The sequence below is a fragment of the Saccoglossus kowalevskii genome, chromosome 2 (assembly GCF_978046115.1).
Source record: "Saccoglossus kowalevskii chromosome 2, keSacKowa6.1, whole genome shotgun sequence".
Lineage (NCBI taxonomy): Eukaryota > Metazoa > Hemichordata > Enteropneusta > Harrimaniidae > Saccoglossus > Saccoglossus kowalevskii.
In genome coordinates, this window is record NC_140642.1 from 36,222,025 (window position 1) to 36,244,844 (window position 22,820).

A 22,820-nucleotide genomic window follows, 5' to 3' on the forward strand; every position below is an offset into this window, starting at 1 on the left:
TTGCTCATTGGTTATTTGATGGTCTGAGACCTTAAAGATGTATTCTTTCCAATATTGTGTTTGTTGGAAGTGAAGTGTAATGATACAAGGTGTGAAGTAATATATGTAATATAATAATGAAATAGTTTGAAGATATCTGCAACAGAACTTTCTTGCCAATAGCCGAGCGGATCCTTAAAATTCACTTTTGATTGAGTTTTCATCATCAATTCACCAAATTGCACATGGAATTCCAATTTGAATATGAATATGATCGAAACTGAACTATATTTTAAAATTAGTATTCTGTGTAAAGCATTTGCCATTAAAATTATTCTCAGGTGCATGCATGCCAGATACTTGGGCTGTACAGCCATTAGAAAGTACAAATCAAACATTGTGTAATTCCTATGTCATGTTTAGCATACCTCAAGTATTTAAACAAGTGGATTTAAAAGTTAACATCTAGCCCTGTATAATATATTCCTTGTGTTATAAACACTCAACGGTTTTAATTTTTATTTTTGCTAATAACACAAATTTGATTTTTTTTCAACAGCCCTGCATAACAGCTGAAGAATTGCGTCGTGAATTGCCACCAGACCAGGCTGAATACTGTATTGCTAGAATGGCACCATACCGTGGCCATGATGCTGTACCAGGAGCGTTGGATTATTTGTCCTTCTCAGCGTCTCTCTATGGAGAGTCAGATCTTTAAAAATGAACATAGAGGTTTTCAAATCTTTGCCAGTAGCAGTTAGTCAAAGTTAACACACAGTCAGTATAGTTAGTCTCAGGCAGAACAAGTCCAGAATGTCCACCATATTGATGTGGATCATTGCTTCCGTACAAACTCCCTATCACATCCCCGCCCACAAACTAATCTGTTGTTGTCTTGACAAAATTATCTAACTTGCTGTGGTGTTTAAAAGACAAAATAAAAATGTATTTTTGTGAGAATTTATAATGAAAATTGTATTCTTTTTATGATAACTGGTTTGCTCCAGTTTATGTAAAGAACAAACTTTCCAGAATGATTTGATAACGATGTCACTCAATCCCACACACTTTGCTCAGACACATTTTGAGGCTGCGACTGGAATTTCTTCTTTAAAATCTTCCCACCATAACTTGTTATTAGATATTTGAACAAAACCAATAGAATTAGCCAAATGTGTGATCAAAACAGAAGTGTGGATTTGATAGTCTAAAGCTACATTCCCTACCTGACCACTCCCCCTGTGCAACTGAGTGTACTAAAGCAGAGCATTGAAAAGTGGACTGTAGGATTGTGAAATAGGGGTGGCTGGCATATATGCAAGAAAGAAAGCAAAGAGATCAATGGCATTTATCTACTTATTTTTCTGTGTAAACTAAAACCCACCATTGCGTCAAGTGAAGTGAGTTTACTTTCATTTTCTTGCTGAGTAAAGATCGGTGTTTGTACTTAAATACTTGATATTTTTTTTTTTTTTTCTAGAAATGATGCCATTGAAATGAGTGTTTTGGAATGTTTTGTATTTTAAAGTGAAAGAAGTGAGGCTGGGAGGGGGAAAGCTTTATAACTAATTCTTTCCTTTAAATAATATTTCATCTGTAATGATGCTGTTTAAATCTAATAAATATAATAACATCAAATGTGAAAATTTAAGCACATCGTTGCCCCTCAGCACTAATTAAACCCTACCTACCCATTAAAAATGGTAAAGTCTATAATAATAATAGACTGAGCCAACCATTTATATTCAGAAAGAATTCAGCATTATCAACCATATTTTATACAATTTACAAAAAAAAAAACAGCTTTTGTGGATTTTCTTTTCTGCAAACAATCTTTCTACTGTCATGGCAACTTTAGAAGCCGAACTTTTAATCTCCAATCCAATGTGTATACTAATTTTTAGGCTTAAATTTCATGTTATTTAATTAAATAGAATTGTTAGTTTGTAGTTGAAAAGCTCCATTTAATAGAGCTTATTATTTAGTAACTAGTTGATAGAAATAACCCATCAATTGAAATATACGATGCAATTTGAATGCAGGAGTGTGATTGGCTAATTTACTTGATGCCAGTTCAGCTGGTGGTTTGCTTGGAAGTTTTGCATGAGAGTATTTTATTTTGGTGCTTTTGTGTGAAGTTAATTATTTTGGTTTTACAAACTGCAAAATGTAAGAAAAAAAAGATAAATATTTAAAACTGCTCACTGTGCCTGACTGGCAGATGTCTGCTTAATAGTCTGCTTTTTATGTTCAGCTATACAAGACAGCTTCATTATAAACTGGATTTGATAGAATTTTAAGTTGCTCTAAATTTTTGATATACGTTTAAAGTAAATATTTTTTAATTTCAGTTTTTGGATTGCATATGTACAAGCTATGCTTTTGATTTATAGCTTCCCTAGTTTGTTGGAAAACCTAAATTACCCAAAATTCACTTGATTGCACATTTAACTTCAACTAATCCCCATAAAGCATTTCTTCATTGTCTTGAAATCTGTCCATGTCTGACATGACTGACAAAATGTGGAAATGCATCATGGGAATATGGTTGTTTTTAAAAGAATAGTTTATTTTTCAGCTACTGTATATTCAGGCATACCTAGATATTAATAATTTATACTTTTTTTTTTAAAAAACCTTGTATTGTCCTGCCTGTATACTCCAAATAGGCAGTAAATGATTATATCAGTTCAAGGACAGAAATTTGCTACCAGATGCATGTTTGTTTCTTGAATAAACAAAATAGCATTTTTGTTGTTAATCATCATGATGATCATTGAATTTATGCAGTATTCGTCTATTAGCAGAGATGGAACTTAGTGTTCAAGCTTCCTCACCTGTACTTGACATGATTAATAAAACATTTGACAAGACTTGCCATTTTTGTTCATGTTGTAGTCTATTCTTAAAAGACGTTGGTTGTCATACCACACGTTTGTGAAAATTGTCTTGAAATGAAAAACACTTGTACGAGTTTTGACCTGGGTGCAACATGCACTAATTATTGCCAGTGAATCCTTCAATAGCCTCCAATCTTCAAAGAAATTATCTAGTTTATATATATAAAGCTTAGTAACATCTCAGTTTGTACGAGTCTCATATCTCGGGAACCAGCATAACCCTTCAAATTAAAGCTCAGAGCTTTAGAGATGTGCTCTGGATCTCCTTCTTAATCAAGCTACTCACTACTACTCACATTCAGTTTGCTTATTCTATTTTTTATTTCTTGAAATTAGTGTGAGGTGGCTAGACGATTCTATAATTTTACCACAATCATGTAGCCGTTGTTGAGTTATTACAAATACAATTCTTGTTTAAAATCTGCCATAGGGGGCGCTACTCCAAAACATGTAACGCATTCAATATATAAACAAAGATTCGATGGTTTGAGGCACCTTGATGGAAGTTCATGCGTATCTTTGAAATACACCTTACCAAGATATTTTACACCTTGCTAAAAAAAACTTTAGGGCTCCTTTTCACCTGAATCATAAATACGTGGGAAAAAACATACTTGTCTCTAATCAATTTTCCCTTGTTTCTGTTGATGGAAGACAATGTCTGTATATTTCTAATGTCTCCCAAAATATACAGCGATTACTAAAGTTTAATTTGTCGTACCAATGATAGGTTGAAACGTGATAGTTTAAAGAACGCAATGACAATTTTTAAAAAATACAAAGCTATCCTTGTTTGATGTAGTGCCATTTCCAGAGTGTTGACAGTTGCCTTCTAATGATCATTTAGTTAGTGTATAATATTTTAAGCAGAAAAAAAGAAAAATCAACAAAGTTGCGTGCGTGCATTGGCAACGTTACATAACAGTCTGCAAAGTTGATAAAGTAAAGTGGGAAGCTAATATGTTACGCGAAAAACCTGCATAGTTGCATGGAAACCGATAAGGTAATATGGAATGCCTGCACTGTGTTAGCAAGTCTGTAAAGTTGCACGAAAAGCTTGCAAAATTACGTTCAAAGTTGGTAATTTACGTGAAAAGCCCGAAAGGTTGGGCAAATCTGGCAAAATAATATGGAAAACCTACAAAGTTGCGTGCAAACTTGTTACAATTTTTAACTTACAAGAAGAAATTGTACAATTGCGTGTAAAGTTATTCACATTCAGTTGATAGTCTATTGATAGAAAGTTACATGCGCACCGAGTGAAATTTGATAACATTAAGTATTATGTCTTCAAAATTGCTAGCCAAAGATGGTAAAATTTAGTGGCAAGTGTAAAATTTGCTTGCGTACCAAATCTGCAAACTTACTTGACAAGTCTACATTTAAAGTACTGTAAAATCTTTATTTTATTTAAAAAGGCTTTTGTAAGTTTTGTATTTTCACTGATTCTTGATAAGTTGAAAGTGAAATACAGCCAAAATAAATTCCAAGCAGAAACAAAGCTGCATGCATATTTACGTGTGAAGCCTAAAGAATTGTACACAAAACTGATATATTTACGTGGAAAGTCTGAAATGCACAATTTGTTAAGTAATTTTGAAAACCAGCGATGTAGCGGGCAAAGTTGCTAACGCTAAGCGGAAAGCCTGAAAAGTTGCCTTACGGTACAAAACTGGAAAATTTACATGAAATCCTGGAAAGTTGCGCGCAAAATTCGCAAGTTTCGCGGAAGTGCACAATATCGCGTGGGAAGATGCTAAATTATGCGAGTCTATAAAGTTGTGTGAAAAGTTGGTAAATTTACGTGAAAATGTGGTAACTTTACGAGATACCTGGCAAAGTTGGATGCATAGTTGGTAACGTTGTGCAATAAACTGGTTAAGTTACGAGGAAGTCTGGAAAGTTTCTTGGAAGGTTGCGTGCAAACCTGTTGAATGTTCGTGAAAGCTTGCAAATTTAAATAACGTGGAATCTGTAATATGAAAAGCCTGCAAAGTTTCGTCACGCAGCAATCTGCAAAGTTGCTTGCAAAATTAGTAATTTACATTGAAAGCTTGCAAAGTTGCGTGAAAAACAGGTAAATTTACGTTGAAATCCTGCAAAAGCATGCAAATAATGTGCAAAGCATGTCAAGATATGTGAAAAATTGGTAATATTATTTAGTACGTCTGCAAAATAGCGTGCGAAGCTCGTAAAATTGCATGGAAAGCCCTCAACTTGCGTGCAAAGTAAGTGAAATGTAAACTGTTCATTCACTAAAAATTCGTCGATATCCCTGGGCAGCAGTTACCATGACGTTAATGATATGCAAAGTGTATCTTTCAGCACTATTGTTTTATTTAGGTCACGAGAGTTTGTTAACAGTATACGTTATAAAACAAATATTCTGAACATGTATTACCATGACAACACATGGAATATCACCATCTTGTCCGTTAAATCCGTTAATACATTACTCGTCTCAAAGGAAGCAGCAATGTGTAATTGTCGTCAAATAGGCAATCCTTTTGACTATAATGAGTTCTTCGTGCTGAATTTAAATCCCCGCAGAAATCAGCCTATAAAGAAAATATAGTTGAAATTCAACAAACCATACACCAGAACAATAATCTATTTTTATTAAAACAATATATCTTATGGCAATTTGACTACTGATTTAGCCTCCGACATCGCAGATATATTTAAATGTCCTTTTAAAAAAAACAAAAAAAAAACACTTTCATAAAACATTATGTCAAACAATTTCCGAAATGTCGTTCATTTACACAATCACACAATAACAACGACCGATCAAGCTAGTAAGCTTGTATAAACGCTAGGTCGACATGTGGTCCTGGCGGCATATCTGGTTTCATTCTCGAGAAATGGGCTAATAATTTATGCATACCATTCCATTATTTCCTTTACTTTTAAACGGGCAAAAAACTCGGTCTTGTTATTATATTACAACTGATAGACAAGTGGATTCAATATATCTTGACTTCTCCAAGCCAATTGATAGCGTAAATCATTCATTACTGGTACACAGTCTGCAACACTGCGAAATCCATGGAAATGTTTATAATTTGTTCTCGTATTTGAGCAATCGTAGTCAACAAGTTTTTCTCTGAGGCAACACGTATTCCGATGTAATCCTACGGCTCTATTCTTCGTCGTTACTTGTTATTATGCTCATCAATCATATGCCAGAAAACAAGAGCTCGTCACAGTGTTCTATAAATGCCGATAATGCAAAAGTATTCAGAAGTATCATAAATTTGTTTAACTGTTCCAACCCCCGTAACGATTACATGAGTGGCACAAGGCGTTGATTATAAAGTTAAATCAAAAGAAATGTAATATTATAAGCTTCGTTAAGAACAAATTTGACGGCGATATAATTAAACGCGTTTCCCTAGTAAAAAACCTTGGAATCATTCTCACAGCAAAATTAAATTTTACCGCCCATATTAATGTAACTGTGTCAAATGCGTTCCTAAAGCTTGGCTTGATCAAACGAAATTGATGAAGCCAACAGTTATGCCTGTCCAATTACTTTTATTTAAGTAGCTCACCAGAAGCCAACTAGAATATTGTTATTAAACCCGATCACCGCATTGAACAAGAAGATAGAACTGGTTCAAAGAACATTTTCCATTTCATATACATCTTCTGACTACGCTGTTTTATGCAATTTAAAACACTTGAGTCTCAGAGAAAGGTTCTTGACGTCGTTTTATCCACGAATATCTGAATAACAATTCCATTAACCGTCACGCACGTTTCGTCTTACGTGAATAATTTTTTCATCTCTAGGTGCCTCGGCTATTTAAACAATATTAAAAACTTTGATAATATAGATATTCGTAACAGATTTATTTTTAAGTAGTGTGATTTAAACACTCAGCTTTAAGGCTTTGACATTTTATAAATATCACGTTATTGTATTTATTGCACATTTGATTGTATCTTGTGATATACGTTGAAATTTTCGGCGGCGTAGTGGAAGAAACCTGTAGGCATCTATCAAACAAACAAACAAACAAACAAACAAAGGAACGAACGAACGAACGAACGAACGAACGAACGAACGAACGAACAAACGAACGAACGGACGGACGGACGGACGGACGGACAGACGGACAGACGGACAGACGGACAGACGGACAGACGGACAGACAGACAGACAGACAGACAGACAGACAGACAGACAGACAGACAGACAGACAGACAGACAGACAGACAGACAAATAAATAAATAAATAAATATGGTGATTTGCAGGGAAATGCCACATAATTGCTAATGTAACGAAAAAGCCTGCTAAATTACATGCAAGGACGGTAACGTTTCGTAGGAAGTCTGCAAAGCTGATAAAGTTACAGAGAAAGCTTGCAAAGTTGCGTGTAATGTTCGACACATGTAGAATGTCTGCAAAGCAAATAAAGTTAGAAGCAAGTCCACACTGTTAATTGCAAAGTTGGTAATGTTACGCGCACTGGAAGTGAAGAAAGTTGCATTCAAAGTTTGTAAATTTGCGCGGAATGTGTAAGAATTATCGTGCAAAGATGACAAAGGTACGTGGCAAATATACAAAGTTTCGTATCAAGTCGATAATAGTACTTAGAATATCAACAAACTGCATAGAAAAGTTATGTGGCCAGTCTACACACTTTGTAAGTAGTTTGTCTTCGATTTTGCTCTTCGCTGTTCGGTTAATCTGCTTATATATGAGGCATGTTCTAGACATTTACTTAACGTTTTATAAATTTAACTGCAGACAATAACTTAGATTAGGTTAAACATACAAATACATCTTTCATCTTTGCAATCACTTTGCACAAGTTTGCAATCTCTTTGCACAACTTTTCAATCACTTTCACAACTTTTCCCAACTTTGCACGGTGTGTTAAAAGCTTGAAACCCACTACGTTGCGGCAGCATCAAACATGTTTTTTGAAATTAGTAGGAATTTGAAAACGTTCCACGATTCTCTACTATAAATTGGTAACAATCCCAGGTGATTCTACCAACTCTGCAATCACTTTTCACAACTTTGTAAGCAGTTTGTCGTCGATTTTGCCGTTCGCTGTTGTGATAATCAGCTTAGGGGGCGTTTTCTAGACTTTTACTTAATGTTTTCGAAATTTAACTGCGGGGTTGGCATGACTTAGGTAATATATACAAGCAACTCCGCCAACTTTTCAATCGCTTTTTTCCAACTTTCCATGATGTTTTCTGACATTTCACATTCAGCTCATGTGACAATCTGTTATTATAGGCTGCTTTAATCTGGCTTTTATTCATTTTTTCGACTTTACCACTGTCTAGTATACAATTGCGAATAAAAGTAAAAAAAAAAGTATTCTTTTCCCCACTTTCAACAAATTGAATTTTACTGTATATGGCAGCACCCGTAATTTCACCAATGATAATTTGATCTAGTTCTACTTTCAATTGGTAAATATTTTACAGACAATAATCAGGGTATTTGGCTGCTTTAGCATATTCATATTTATTTTTTTTCTCCAGATGTTGTTTACATTTGCGTTTTTGACGTGCTCTATTTTTTGAAAAATTAATAAGTGCTTAATATCAGTTTTCTGATTTTCTTTATAAGATGGTTTTTGGCGAGATTCCTTAATAAGCTTACGAATACGTTCAACATAACATGCATCGAGAAGACTATTGTTGAAATGCGATATACCTGAACCTAGGGTCACTCACACAACGTCTGCAGGGATAAGTTTCACTATAACTATTAGTACAGAAATGAGTGTAGTTAGCAGACATAAAGCAATTATCGATACGGCTTTGAAGTAATTTAGTTTGGACCACTCAGCCCACGTAAATTCTTTATTTCGCTTGTGGTGCATATGCCAAATATAATTGCAACACCATCCCACATATGATCAACAGTCTGGACAGAAGAATCTTTCCGGAAGGTTTCTTACAAGCACAAAATGTCGACTTTATGCAGATTAGAAAAATGGATAGTGTTGTTCAACTTGTCATGCTTACGTGATCCAAAAACATTAATTGAGACGCGAGAAACCATGACAGTTAGAGGAAAAATAAAGTGCATTGATACTAATATTTTGAGACATAAATTTAAGATTTACCATAAGTATTATTGTCCAGGTTTATTATTGTCCAAAAACAGGTTTTTGTTTCTTTTTGGCGCAAAGCTGCTGTGCGACATTGAAGTGTTAGGTTTTGGTATGATTCGTTTCGCCCGTCGAGGTTTCGTGGTTTCGTTTATTTGATCCTAGTTAATATCCATTTGGTTGTCGATTTCTTTATTAGTGCTGGAATGGAACTATCAGGGGTAAATTCTTCTTACTGGGGTTTCCACACTTGTCAGGGGGGAATCTCGTCTCTGTCTCTATATAGCGTCCCCTTGAGGTACGGGATCGGGGAAGTCACTTTAGCTTTACAGTCAAATAAGACGCATACACCGGAATACGTTTCAACTTTCGTCTTAGTCGATCAGTCGAGCACTCTATAAGACACAGCGCCCTGGGGAAAAATCCCCAAGACTATCGCAAGGCTGACCCAAGACTAGCCCAAGACTGGACTGCCTCAAGGCTCGCCCTAAGACTCTCCAGGACTTAACTGTGTCTGTTGTGGCGTACTCGCCAAGACCAACTAAAACAACTTTTTATTCATTTTCAAAACATTAACCAATTACAAAGCAGTAAAAAGACTCTAGGGCGTAACCTTCAATCATAAAGCCAATCACACTAAGCACTGAACACGTCATATCTTTTGATTAATCGTTCACTACATTAATGACTACGAATACCAACTGTCAGAAACAGTAGTCCGAATAGCGACGGTTATCTCGTAATTAGTTCCAAATCACTGAGTCGAGTTCCGTCCAAAACCTCGCCTGCCTAAACGTCATATCTTTTGATTAATCGTTCACTACATTAATGACTACGAATACCAACTGTCAGAAACAGTAGTCCGAATAGCGACGGTTATCTCGTAATTAGTTCCAAATCACTGAGTCGAGTTCCGTCCAAAACCTCGCCTGCCTAAACGTCATATCTTTTGATTAATCGTTCACTACATTAATGACTACGAATACCAACTGTCAGAAACAGTAGTCCTTATAGCGACGGTTATCTCGTAATTAGTTCCAAATCACTGAGTCGAGTTCCGTCCAAAACCTCGCCTGCCTAAACGATGACAGACATAACACAGCAATTCGCTAGTAATCAACTAAATAAGTCGGTCAACAGATACGCAAAAACAATTTCATCATACATCCCTTCACTCAAACTAAGCCATGCCTCCCGCATAACATGTTCATAAATCAAAGATACCGTCATCTACTAATCGTCATATGGGTTAAATACAATACTAATAAAAAAATATAAATCAAAAAGAGTAAAACACACTGATTAATAAACTGATTATAAGTCTAAATCCAATGGTTATAAAGTCACAAATATCAATGGTTATAAATCAAAAAACAAGCGAAAGGCTACCAATCGACTCGCTTTTCCCAAACAGTCCGCCGAGGTAATCCTTCGCTGCACTGTCTCTCGTTACTAAGGTTACAAACTCTATATCAAAAGGTCAAAAAAACTAAGGCGTGGCGGTGTAACCATGCGATCAGCCAATCGCTGCAGTCGACAGCACGATCATGTGATTACCAGGGATGCGTTTCTCGGTTCAAGCATTGCAAAGCGGTAACTAATAAACAATGAATAAACAAACTATTAATCAAACTCCTGTCATATACGCTTATAAACTTCTACTGAACCCATAAGTCGTTAATCTAAACAAAAGTCATACAGCGTGGAGACGGAATGCAAAAACAAAGCTATCATAACACATTACTCCTCTGACAAAAAGAAGGGAAAAGGCTAAAACGATAGACACAACTAAGTTACATATAATCCTGTCAATCATGAACAAAAGCTTGCGTTATCAAACAATATGTATATAAGCGCACCAAGCTTTCATCTCAAAAAGACATTAAAAAACGTTACAAAGGTGCTCTCAACTCAAAAAGCGTCAAAAGTATTCCGAACAACACGTAAACAAAAACAACTCGTAAAACGTCGGTATCTCTGTACTCGACAAATCTCAAAACTCTGAAAAATTCGTGGGGGCATCACTTTCCCCATCATATTCCGTACTCATAAACTCATTAAAACACTATAAAACTTCACAAAAATTGTAACACTGTGTTGCAAATACTTGTCCACTGAGGCGTGCTTAAATCGTTATAAAGGACCTCGCACGTCACTAAATATCAGTTCAAACAAAGATCAGGGCGCTTACATAACATACAATTCGATATCACAAAAAAACGTTAAGAAAAAAAAACGATAGGAAAAGCAAGCAATACATTACATACTGAACAATAATGTTGGGATTCTGGAAAAGAGTTCAACGTTTTCAGTTACACAGTGTCAGTTACAGTGTCCAGCGAGCGGTTCTCTATACAAATAGCTAAAGTTCTAATCAAAGTCTATAAGCGTCTTTTCTCTTTTTGTCGCGTTAGTCCGGGTCGTTCTTTATCATCTTCTTGTCTTTAATGTCGCTCAAGTCTTAATTATTCAGTCCTATTCGATATTCGTCCTGCCGAAGGGGTTCTGCAATCTTCATCTCTTCGGCGTTGTACATCGGTGCCATACTATTAATGGTGTTAGTCGTCAAGTGCGGTATCCGAGTCGTCTCTGCCATCGAGCCAGTTAGTTCGGTTCACAAGAAAGACACTTCTTCGCCATTTCACTTTTGTTCACAGGATCACAATGTGTGTTAAACACCTGCCCGGGATCTCCACTCACGTATCAGGGGTAAATTCTTCTCACTGGGGTCTCCACACTTGCCAGGGGGGAATCTCGTCTCTGTCTCTATTTCGCGTCCCCTTGAGGTACGGGATCGGGAAGTCACTTTAGCTTTACAGTCAAATAAGACGCATACACCAGAATACATTTCAACTTTCGTTTTAGTCGATCAGTCGAGCACTCTATAAGACACAGCGCCCTGGGGAAAAATCCCCAAGACTATCGCAAGGCTGACCCAAGACTAGCCCAAGACTGGACTGCCTCAAGGCTTGCCCCAAGGCTCTCCAGGACTGAACTGCATCAGTCGTGGCGTACTCGCCAAGACCAATTAAAACAACTTTTTATTCATTTTCAAAACATTAACCAATTACAAAGCAGTAAAAAGACTCTAGTGCGTAACCTTCAATCATAAAGCCAATCACACTAAGCACTGAACACGTCATTTCTTTTGATTAATCGTTCACTACATTAATGACTACGAATACCAACTGACAGAAACAGTAGTCCGAATAGCGACGGTTATCTCGTAATTAGTTCCAAATCACTGAGTCGAGTTCCATCCAAAACCTCGCCTGCCTAAACGATGACAGACATGGCACAGCAATTCGCTAGTAATCAACTAAATAAGTCGGTCAACAGATACGTAAAAACAATTTAATCATAGTACAGTAGTGTGTCAGTTTCTTGATCAGGTATCTTTGGCCATTTCTTGTCATTTTTTGCAATTATTTGTCTGGTCTTGTTGATGTTTGTTTTTGATGTGGAAAAATGTCCGTTGCCGGTATTTCAGTTTGGCTGTCACATAAACGTTTGGCTGTCTTATTGGATCCATCCTCACTGTCGGCTTCGAAATTCTGCTATGAACAATCAAGTGAAATATGTCCACGTTGCCCATACTTTAGATTGGTCATTATGCAAAAACCTAATGTACGGTCGTTTTCCCCAATTTTCACTGCGTATGGAAGGTAATTCGACTCTCACAAAACGTGTGTCATTTTGAATACCCGGAAATTCTTTATAGTGTTTTCTAATAACAGCGCTACGTTTGTTACATTGTAAAAGTTTGTCTTCCAGGACCAGAACATCAATAAAAGACGTCACACATGATCGGTCCTCGAACTTCATAGGCTGATCCATCAATATCAATACCTTGTTCCAATAATAAAACAACATGTTCATTTTGACGCAATGTTACTTGCCAGAATCCACTGTGGTATTCCCAGCTAGTCTTTCATACAAGTACTAAACACTTCCGATGCAGCTTAACTTCAGTGATCAGACGAGTACTGGTGTATTCTGCAATGGTTTGGCAGTAGGCTGATTATTCCTCGGAATTGGATGCCATTTAATGCTTCGGCTAGGCAAAACATGCCGAAAAAAAGTTAGTATGTTCAGTGGAATAAAAATATTGATGCGACTACTGCACGTGGTATTCCCAGCTGGTCTCCCATGCAAGTATTAACCATGCCCGATGCAGCTTATCTTCAGTGATCAGATAAGAACTGGTGTATTCTGAAATGGTCTGGCAGTAGGCTAAATATTCGCTGGAATTAGGTGTCATTTAATGCTTCGGCTATGCAAAAAATCCAGGGGAAAAGTTAGTATGTACGGTGGAATAAAAATGTTGATGAGCCTACTGCACGTGATATTCCCAGCCGGTCTCCCATGCAAGAACTAACCACGCCCGATGCAGCTTAACTTCAGTGATCAGACGTGAACTGGTGTATTCTTCAATGGTTTGGCAGTGGGTAGAATATTCGTCGGAATTGGATGCCACTTAATGCTTCGGCTAGGCAAAACATCTCGGGGAAAATGTTAGTATGTACGGTGGTCTCCCATGCAAGTATTAACCAGTGATCGGACGAGAACCGGTGTATTTTTTTTTTTTTTTTATTAAAAGACTGACCCACTGGACAGCCTTATTAAAAAGATATATTGCACATTCTGTTATTCTTAGCGAATATAAAGTTTACATAACTATGACATGATTTTTAATAAAAACTGTATTAATAGTAACACACCTTAGTGCTTGTTCCATTGGTTAAATTCATGGATTAATAATAAACGTTAATAGAAATACTATTTCAAATTGTGGTGCAAATCCTATCGACGTTGGAAATGTGGAATCATTCTGAGCGTGTTTCGATCATTAATAATAGGTGTTGATTTGTACTTTACTAGTAGTACAGTGTGGATACACTATGTGTTATTGCTTTCATAACCCGAAGCGTTTACAATAATTTTAATTAGTAATAACATTAGTAAATAATAAGTCAACTCTATACAGATTCCGGTGAATAAATTTCCGGATTATAAATAATACAATGTCAAATTGTGGTGCAAATCCTATCGACGATGGGAACGTGGAATCGGCATGTTGTAACCAATAATAATACCTGTTGAATTTGTGCATTGTGGGTAAGATATGTGATGTTTACTTCGTAGCCTAGAGTATCGACATGTTTCACTATGTGAGTGTCTTGAAAGAGGCACTGGAACAGATCATCATGATGAAAAAAAAACGGTGGTATTCGAATTTAAGCTTTGCTTTTAGCTTATACTTAAACTATGGAATGAGCTGCATATTGGACTGTGCTTTCGCTGAAACACCTGCCGTGCATTAATTAATTTTTTTTTTTTTTTTTTTTTTTTTTTTACCCAGACCTACTAGAAAATTTATGACCGCCCATTCGTATTTGTCGGATTTATCAAGGAAATCAAAAATAATTATTTCTTGCTTATTTGCATTATCTACTTTTCTACAATTTTTTGCGATAATACTGAACACGTATGTAATCATGTGGTAATGATTTTAGAAGAACTCGGTGTTATCATAAACTTGTTTTTGTCCACTCGCTTCAGAAGTTGATGTTACAGGAGAAAACGGTTGAAAACCCGGTATAACTTCATATGTCAAGTCCTTAACCTGAACAATATTGGCCTTAATAAAGTCTTGAAAAAATAGTGACTTGTTATTGTGAACAATAAAAGGGTTACAGAATAATGGCTCGTACATTATTAGTTGTGAAGGTTCAGGTTGACTACGGTTGCCGTTGGCGACCATTCCCCATGCCTTGAGAATTTCAGCATAGAATATCCAATATTTCATTATTATCGAAATTAATCGTCAGGATACTTTTGCCAAGTTGCAAGTTTCTGTACTTATTTAAGTAGAATAACATTAAGTGTTTAAATTTATGTTGTGAATCGGCGTTCATGAGTTTTTTAAGCCCTTTTAAACAAAACGCCATTTGTTTAGTTTCTATATTTACAAGATTGTACCCGCCTTCAGAGATAGGACACGTGATCACTTGGTATTTTATTTGATGGCCTCTTGTTACTCCAAAAGAAATCTACAATACTGTTTTTAATTTTCGCTGTGTAATATTCGGGCATGCTCGAAACAGATAATGTGTACCTACAGGGTCGACGAAATCAAGGCATTAACAACAAGTGTTTTGCCGCGAAAAGTTAAAGTTACAACGCTTGAAAGGGCAGGGACTCTCTGAACGGTTGTTATCACTGTCGTTCATGAGATATTCAGACTTATAGATATTTAGTTTAGCACCCGACGCTTTTTCGCACTATTTCATTATGTCAAGTGTGTGGTCAACGGGTCGGTCATCCATAATTGTGAGGGTGGTGTCGTCTTCTTGTTGGTATACTAAAGAAGTGTCAATCGAACCGGGAAATTTGATACCATGTATATCACTACAACCTTTAATGACAGCATTTAACGGTTCAGCGGATAGCACAAATAGAATGGCAGAGATTGGGCAGCCTTGTCTAATTCCACGAGTAACAGGAAACAAATCTGAAACAAACCCGTTTGACTTAACACAGCTTTCAGCATTGTTATAAAGAACATTAGTCCAATTAATAAAAACGGGTCCGAAATTGAAGGCATTCAGCACGTTATTAAGATACATGTTAACTGATCTAATTTAAGAATGACACCTGTTTTGTCTGTTCATTAACATAATTAATTACGTCGCTTATACAAAGAACGTTATCCGCTATGTCTCCTCCCGGTATGCAACACGTTTGGTCAGTGGATATGATTGAGGAAATTACATTACTCAAACGACAAGCCAGTGTTTTAGATAGAATTTTATAGTCCACGTTCATTAAGCTAATTGGACGCCAGTTTTTCAACATTCTTTTATCGCGGCCCAGTTTGGGGACGAGTGTGATAACAACTTTTTGCATACTGGGAGGGAGAAGACCTGATTCAAGTGATAGATTGTAAATATTCATGAAATCCTGTCCTATTATGTTCCCAAAATGCTTATACCAGGCTGCTATGAGGCCATCAGTGCCGGGGCTGTTATTGTTGTCCATGCAAGTAAGGAATTGATAAATCTCGTTTAAGCAAAGGGGTTTGTCACACGCATGATTGTCATCCGTGGTCAGTTTAGCTGTAAGGAATCTTATAAAATTATCAATATCCGATTGGTGAGGGGGGATTTTTCGGTATAGATTTGAGTAGAATAATGCAGTTTCTACTATAATATCATCGCTGGTATTTAGTGTATTACCATTGTCAGTTATTAAAGTTTTCATACTTTCTAGGTTGGAGACAAAATTTGTACTTTTTTCTCCTTCCTCGGAAAACCGCACCTTGCCTCTAATTATAGCGCCGTCGATCTCACGCTTGGTATTAATTCTAGTTCATTTTCTAATTGTTTTAGTTTTGTTATATCATAATCAGTGTATTTTGCTGCCTTCTTATATTCAAACTTGATTTGTTTTTCTAGCTTCTTTTTTGATTTTTTATTTAATTTGCTTTTATTTTTGGCGAATTTAATTGCGTGTTTTCGAATCTCATTTTTGATGGTTTCCCACCACTCAATTTTATTTTGTTCATAGAGTTCGTGATTTTTAGATTGAGCAATTAATTGTTTGACTTCGCAGTCGTAAATACTGTCATCGAGAAGTGCGTAGTTAAACTTCCAAGAACCCGGTCCTCGAGAAACATTTTCAAAGTTCATCGCGTATTTTATAACGTCATGATCACTGTAAAGGAAAGCTAGTATTTCGGTTGAAATGCAGTAATGTAGATTATGTGTTTCTAAAAGGGCGTAATCAATGCGACTTTGGTGTAGTGTATCATTTATGCTATCATATCGCCTCCATGTGAACTGTGTCACATGAAGATGCTGATAGCGCCATATATCTACAAAATGATTGTTGCACATAAATTTTTGGGGGTGCCTACGTGACAAATCATTGTCGTACGAATAGTTACTGAATTGTCTTTTGATGGCATTTGTTTGCAGTTAAAATCACCGATATATATATTTACGGCATTTCTGTCAACATACTGCTCAAGACTGTCGAAAAAATTACAGCGGTCTCTGACGTTATTTGGCGCGTAAACGTTGATAATATTCACAAGCCGATCATCTATATCACAAGAGAGCTGTAAAACACGCCTTTGACGATCTAAATTAGTTTGATGATCATTGATTCCCGATTTTTTCCTAACTAGGCAACACACACCCCGCCTCCCATGGGGCACTATGCAGTTGTTAAAATATACATCAAAATCATTTTGAAAACAAGATACAAACTTAGCTACATTATCATCGGACCAAAATGTCTCTTGAATACATACTAAATCATAGTGACGTATCTTGAAGAGATGTAGTGAGTTCGTTATCTTGACAGGGTTGCATAATCCGTTCACGTTGATTGAGGTGATAATTACCATGATTATTATGACGTAACAGGTCATTTTGGTTGTCCTGAATCTTCCATGTTACCGTCTTCACTCTGATCCAGTGGCATGGTTTTTGCAGTGTCTTTTGATCTGAATGCGTTCCTCGCCTTGTCAGTATTGGGTTTTGGAGTGAGTTTCTTACGTCTGTTTATTGTATCGGTGCAAGTGGAGTCTGATGAGGAGTCGTGATGCCGTTTATTGCATGATTTACCTCCCATTTGTGGTGATATTTCAATGGCTTTATTATCCAGGGGTTGGGTTGTTGTAAAACAGGTTAGGTCAAGTGCTAAATGTTCATTGTTTTCAGTCTTGTCTTCTTTATTTTCATTGGTCATGCAGTCTGGATCGGTGATGGTGTCAGGTGGAGTCTGGTCGTTGCCGCAACAGAAATAATAGATCCCGGCTCAATAGATTCCAAGACAGGGGCTTCACGCTTCTGATTAAGTGGTGTAATACAATTACGTGAAATGTGGCCAAATTGACCACATCTGTAGCATTTCTGTGATTTGCATTTGCGTTCAGTGTGGCCTTGTTTATGGCATATATTACATTCGATTATATGCTGGATTATATGCTCGTCACTGAGGCAATTGTTGCACACCTTTCTTTGGCTGTTGTGAATTAATTTGACATAATGTCCATTTTCCTCAAACTTGACAGCATACAGAAGAGATTTGATTCCGGCCGGAAATTCAACTCGTACAAAACGAATACCATTTTCAACAGTGGGAGCTTCTTTCGTACAACCGAAATGTTTGAGTTTATCAATGACAGCGTCGTCGTCGATATAGAGTGGAAGGTTTAGAAATGAGACCGTGGTGAAGTGTCGAGAAATACCTCGAACCTCAACCTCGCTATCTCTAATACAAATACCTTGTTCCAATGGCAGCTCAGTACACTCAGGCGATTTCAATGTCAATTGCCAGATCCCATTAATATTCATGTACCCGGTCACAGATCCCTTTGATGCTGCTAATTCAACTGACAATATTACTTCTAGAGGAAAGAAACAAGGCTGGATGGAAGTCATGGGCGGAAGCCAGAGTTGCAGCAGCTGATAGGACAGAATGGAGACGTTCGGTGGAGGCCCTATGTGCCACTAGGCATCTGGAGGATAGGTAACAGGTAACAATCAGGCTGACAGTGTTATCCTTAGTCACATCGTGTCTCACACTAGGCGAGGCGGCCATCTTGGCCGAAAACCCAGCCTGAACAGAATATCTGAACAGGCTGGAAATAGCTTTCCTAGAGCACGATTACGCCAAATTCTGCGCTGGGTATTTAGAAAAACAGCTGTGCATAAAATTCCGAAAAGTATAGACGTGGTATGCCTTACACACGCAAGGATGGCAACGGATTTCAGGAGCACCGGTCTGAGACGTCCATCTTGGACGAGAACTGGTGTATTCAGCAATGGTTTGGCAGTAGGCTGAATATTCGTCGGAATTGGATGTCATTTAATGCTTCGGCTAAGCAAAAAAAATCTGGAAAAAGTTAGTATGTACGGTGGAATAAGAATGTTGACAAGCCTACTGAACGTGGTATTCCCAGCCGGTCTCCCATGCATGTACTAACCACGTCCGATGCAGCTTAACTTCAGTGATCGGACGAGAACTGGTGTATTCTGCAATGGTTTGGCAGTTGCTGAATATTCATCGGAATTGGATGTCATTTAATGCTTCGGCTCGTCAAAAAATCAGGGGAAAAAGTTTGTATGTACGGTGGAATAACAATTTTGATAAGCCTACTGCACGTGGTATTCCCAGCCGGTCACCCATGCAAGTACTAACCACACCCGATGCAGCTTAACTTCAGTGATCGGACGAGAACTGGTGTATTCTGCAATGGTTTGGCAGTAAGCTGAATATTCGTCAGAATTGTATGTCATTTAATGCTTCGGCTAGGCAAACAATCCCGGGAAAAAGTTTGTGTGTACGGTGGAATAAAAATTTTGATAAGCCTACTGCACGTGGTATTCCCAGCCGGTCACCCATATAAGTACTAACCACGCCCGATTCAACTTAACTTCAGTAATCGGACGAGAACTTATGTACTCTGCAATGGTTTGGCAGCAGGCTGAATATTCGTCGGAATTGGATGTCATTTAATGCTTCGGCTAGGCAAAAAAAAAACTGGAAAAAGTTAGTATGTACGGTGGAATAAAAATGTTGACAAGCCTACTGCACGTGGTATTCCCAGCCGGTCTCCCATACAAGTACTAACCACGCCTGGTGGAGCTTAATTTCACTGATCGAACGACAACTGGTGTATTCTGCAATGGTTTGGGAATAGGCTGAATATTCGTCGTAATTGGATGTCATTTAATGCTTCGGCTAGGCAAAAAATCCCGAGAAAAAGTGTGTATGTATGGTGGAATAAAAATGTTGATGAGCCTACTGCACGTGGTATTCCCAGCCGGTCTCTTATGCAAATACTAACCACGCCCAATGCAGATTAACTCCAGTGATCGGACGAGAACTGGTGTATTCCGCAATGGTTTGGCAGTAGGCTGAATATTCGTCGGAATTGGATGTCATTTAATGCTTCAGCTGGGCAAAAAATTCCTGGAAAAAGTTAGTATGTTCGGTGGAATAAAAATGTTGACGAGCCTACTGCACGTAGTATTCCCTGCCTGTCTCCTATGCAAGTACTAACCACGCCCGATGCAGCTTAACTTCAGTGATCGGACGAGAACTGATGTACTCTGCAATGGTTTCGCAGTGGGCTGAATATTCGTCGGAATTGGATGTCAGTTAATGCTTCGGCTAGGCAAAAAGTCCCTGAAAGAAGTCAGTATGTACGGTGGAATAAAAATCATGATGAGCCTACTGCACGTGGTATTCCCAGCCAGTCCCCCATGCAAGTACTAACCACGCCCGATGCAGCTTAACTTCAGTGATCGGACGAGAACTGTTTTTTTTTTTTTTTCTCTTTTATTAAAGACAGACCCACTGGTCTGCCTCATTATAAAGAATTTACATGTCAAAGGATCATTTACATTACATAAATTGCATCAAATGCGTAAACTAATAAAATAAAAGACTTAATATTACGTTTCAAATTGCTTATCATTTACAAGTATCCGGTTAAAAATTCTCCGGATTGTAATGTATAAACGTTTCTAGAATCACAGTTAGGTACTGTGGTGCAATTTCTAATTACTATGGGAATATGGATACATAGTAGCATAATATAAGTCTTCAAGGAATAGTTAATCTATAATTTATCCCATTGACCATTGTAACTATGGAATTATTATAAGCATACAAACATTCAAAGTGGGCTAAGTCATCCCTTCGCAGGAAGCGATCATATTCAAATTTTATTTTGTTTTTTAATTGATATTTAAAATATTGTTTGAGGGGAATGTGATCTCCTTTGTTGATATAATATTTTCTTCGAATATATATACAATACTTTGTCAGCGATAAAAGCAAATTGATTGTATTCCAAAAATATTTATCATGTTTGTCTAAAAACACAAAAATTATACTTTGTTGTTTGTCACCACTAAAAGATGGACACATTTTAACAATTATGTCAAAAACGTATTTCCATAGTTGCTGTATTGTAGTGCACTCTGTGAATAAATGAAGTGTATTTTCGTTTTCACATTTACAGAAATTACACAATGGAGAATCAATTTTCTCCATCTTATATAACGATACATTTGTAATAACAGCATTGTGAACAATCAGATAATCTAGATCCCTGAGGTATTTTTCTTTGGTATCCGTACGGATATTATTCCATATTTGTCTAAACTGTAAATTATTAAATTTGTTACACCAATATTCTGTACAGACAGGATTAAACTGTTGTGGGTGTATATCCACCTGGCATGAGTGAACCAATTGTGTTAATTCTTTTATCGAAAGTTTGCAGATATTCACGAGAGTGTCATCAATTTCGAACGCAACTACTGCGTTACACGTGGCAGAGTGGGTGTTTGATGCACAAAATTTAAGCCATTCCGAAGGTATCGAATTAAGTAGTTGTTGATATTGATTGGCAATCATTCGTTCACTCAGTTCAGATTGGGACGCACCACAAACTATTTCTACAATAGCCGCACATGTTAAAATACCAGGCACGACTTCATAGAAGAGGTCTTTAACCTTCACAATATCAGCATTAATATAATCTTTGAAAAAAAGAGGTACGCCATTGTTGGTTATGTATGAATTAAAAAACAATGGTTCATGCCAAATTTCATTATTTGACTGTAGAGGGCGCACATCTGTTATTTACAACCAGTCTCCAAGCTTTTAGTATCTCTTGATAAAAAGGGGGGACATCCCCACATTTTGAAATGTCAATATTTATTTTGAAAATACTGGAGTCTAATTTCATATTTCTATACTTGTTTAAACAATACCACATAAAATATTTAAACTTATGAGTACATTCGGGGTCCATCATTTTCTTTACCCATTTTAAACGAAATGCAGCCTTTTTCGTACCAATATCAACCAGGTTCAACCCTCCGTGACTTACTGGCCTAGTTAGAACGTCATATTTAATAAGGTGCTTTTTACCGCTCCAGAAAAAGTTTGTAATATTTGTTTTCAGTTTGTTTACATACACATCAGGAATACTTAACACGGAGAGAGTGTACCATAGAGTTGATGATACTAGGCTATTGATAATTAAGATTTTACCACTGTATGTCAGTTTTCGGTGGGACCACTGTTTCATAATTTTGGTACACTTGTTAATTCTTTTTTCCCAATTGTCTTCCAAATAATTACAGTTTTCATTTCCAACAGTAATCCCTAGCAAGTTAATCTTATTTACACAGTGTTTTATGGGGAAAGGATTGTCAGTGCGCCCTCGCATTGTTCCGAGCCATAACAACTGCGTTTTATCATAGTTTAATTTTGCACCTGATGCGCCCTCATAGTCACTTAGAATTTCGAAAGACCTGTGTGCTGATTTGTCATCCCGGAGACTAAGCGTTGTGTCATCAGCATGTTGGTAAACAAGAGAAATATCTCGGCAGCCAGGTATACCAATGCCTGTGATTCCAGAGTTAGCTTTGATAGCAGCATTAAGGGGTTCGGCGGACAATACATACAAAATTGCAGAAATTGGGCACCCTTGTCTTATGCCGCGAGTTACAGTGAATGGTTTTGACAGGTAGCCATTACACTTAATGCTGCTATTCGCGCCATTGTATAATACATTTATCCAATTCATGAAATCGTGTCCGAAATTAAAGGTCTTCAAGGTACTCATTAAATATTGGTGATCGACTCGATCAAATGCTTTCATTTGATCGAGTTTTAAAAACATACCTGACTGGTTCGTTTCATTGACGTAGTCGATGAGATTGCTCATGCATACAACATTGTCAACAATATCGCGACCGGGTATGCAGCAAGTCTGATCAGTGGATATAATGGTTCCAATAACGCTACGAAGGCGATTTGCCA

General features: G+C 37.1%; 1 protein-coding gene and 7 pseudogenes across 1 annotated transcript in view; 1 reads left to right on the forward strand and 7 right to left on the reverse strand.

Annotated features, from left to right (window-relative positions):
• LOC100374060 (alpha-actinin-like) overlaps window positions 1-2,857 on the forward strand; it is a 46,484-nt gene extending 43,627 nt beyond the window's left edge. Inside the window, exon 20 of the mRNA XM_002731202.4 lies at window positions 539-2,857. Within this exon, the coding sequence (XP_002731248.1) occupies window positions 539-697 (159 nt within the window). The 3' untranslated portion in view covers window positions 698-2,857. The remainder of the gene's footprint in view (window positions 1-538) is intronic.
• A 10,220-nt stretch (window positions 2,858-13,077) lies between these two features.
• On the reverse strand, window positions 13,078-13,197 carry LOC144357727 (5S ribosomal RNA; annotated as a pseudogene).
• Window positions 13,198-13,293: 96 nt separating this feature from the next.
• On the reverse strand, window positions 13,294-13,413 carry LOC144357744 (5S ribosomal RNA; annotated as a pseudogene).
• Window positions 13,414-18,911: 5,498 nt separating this feature from the next.
• LOC144357726 (5S ribosomal RNA) lies at window positions 18,912-19,031 on the reverse strand (annotated as a pseudogene).
• A 95-nt stretch (window positions 19,032-19,126) lies between these two features.
• On the reverse strand, window positions 19,127-19,246 carry LOC144357723 (5S ribosomal RNA; annotated as a pseudogene).
• Window positions 19,247-19,342: 96 nt separating this feature from the next.
• On the reverse strand, window positions 19,343-19,462 carry LOC144357761 (5S ribosomal RNA; annotated as a pseudogene).
• Window positions 19,463-19,775: 313 nt separating this feature from the next.
• Window positions 19,776-19,895, reverse strand: LOC144357751 (5S ribosomal RNA; annotated as a pseudogene).
• A 96-nt stretch (window positions 19,896-19,991) lies between these two features.
• Window positions 19,992-20,111, reverse strand: LOC146748954 (5S ribosomal RNA; annotated as a pseudogene).
• Window positions 20,112-22,820: the final 2,709 nt, after the last annotated feature.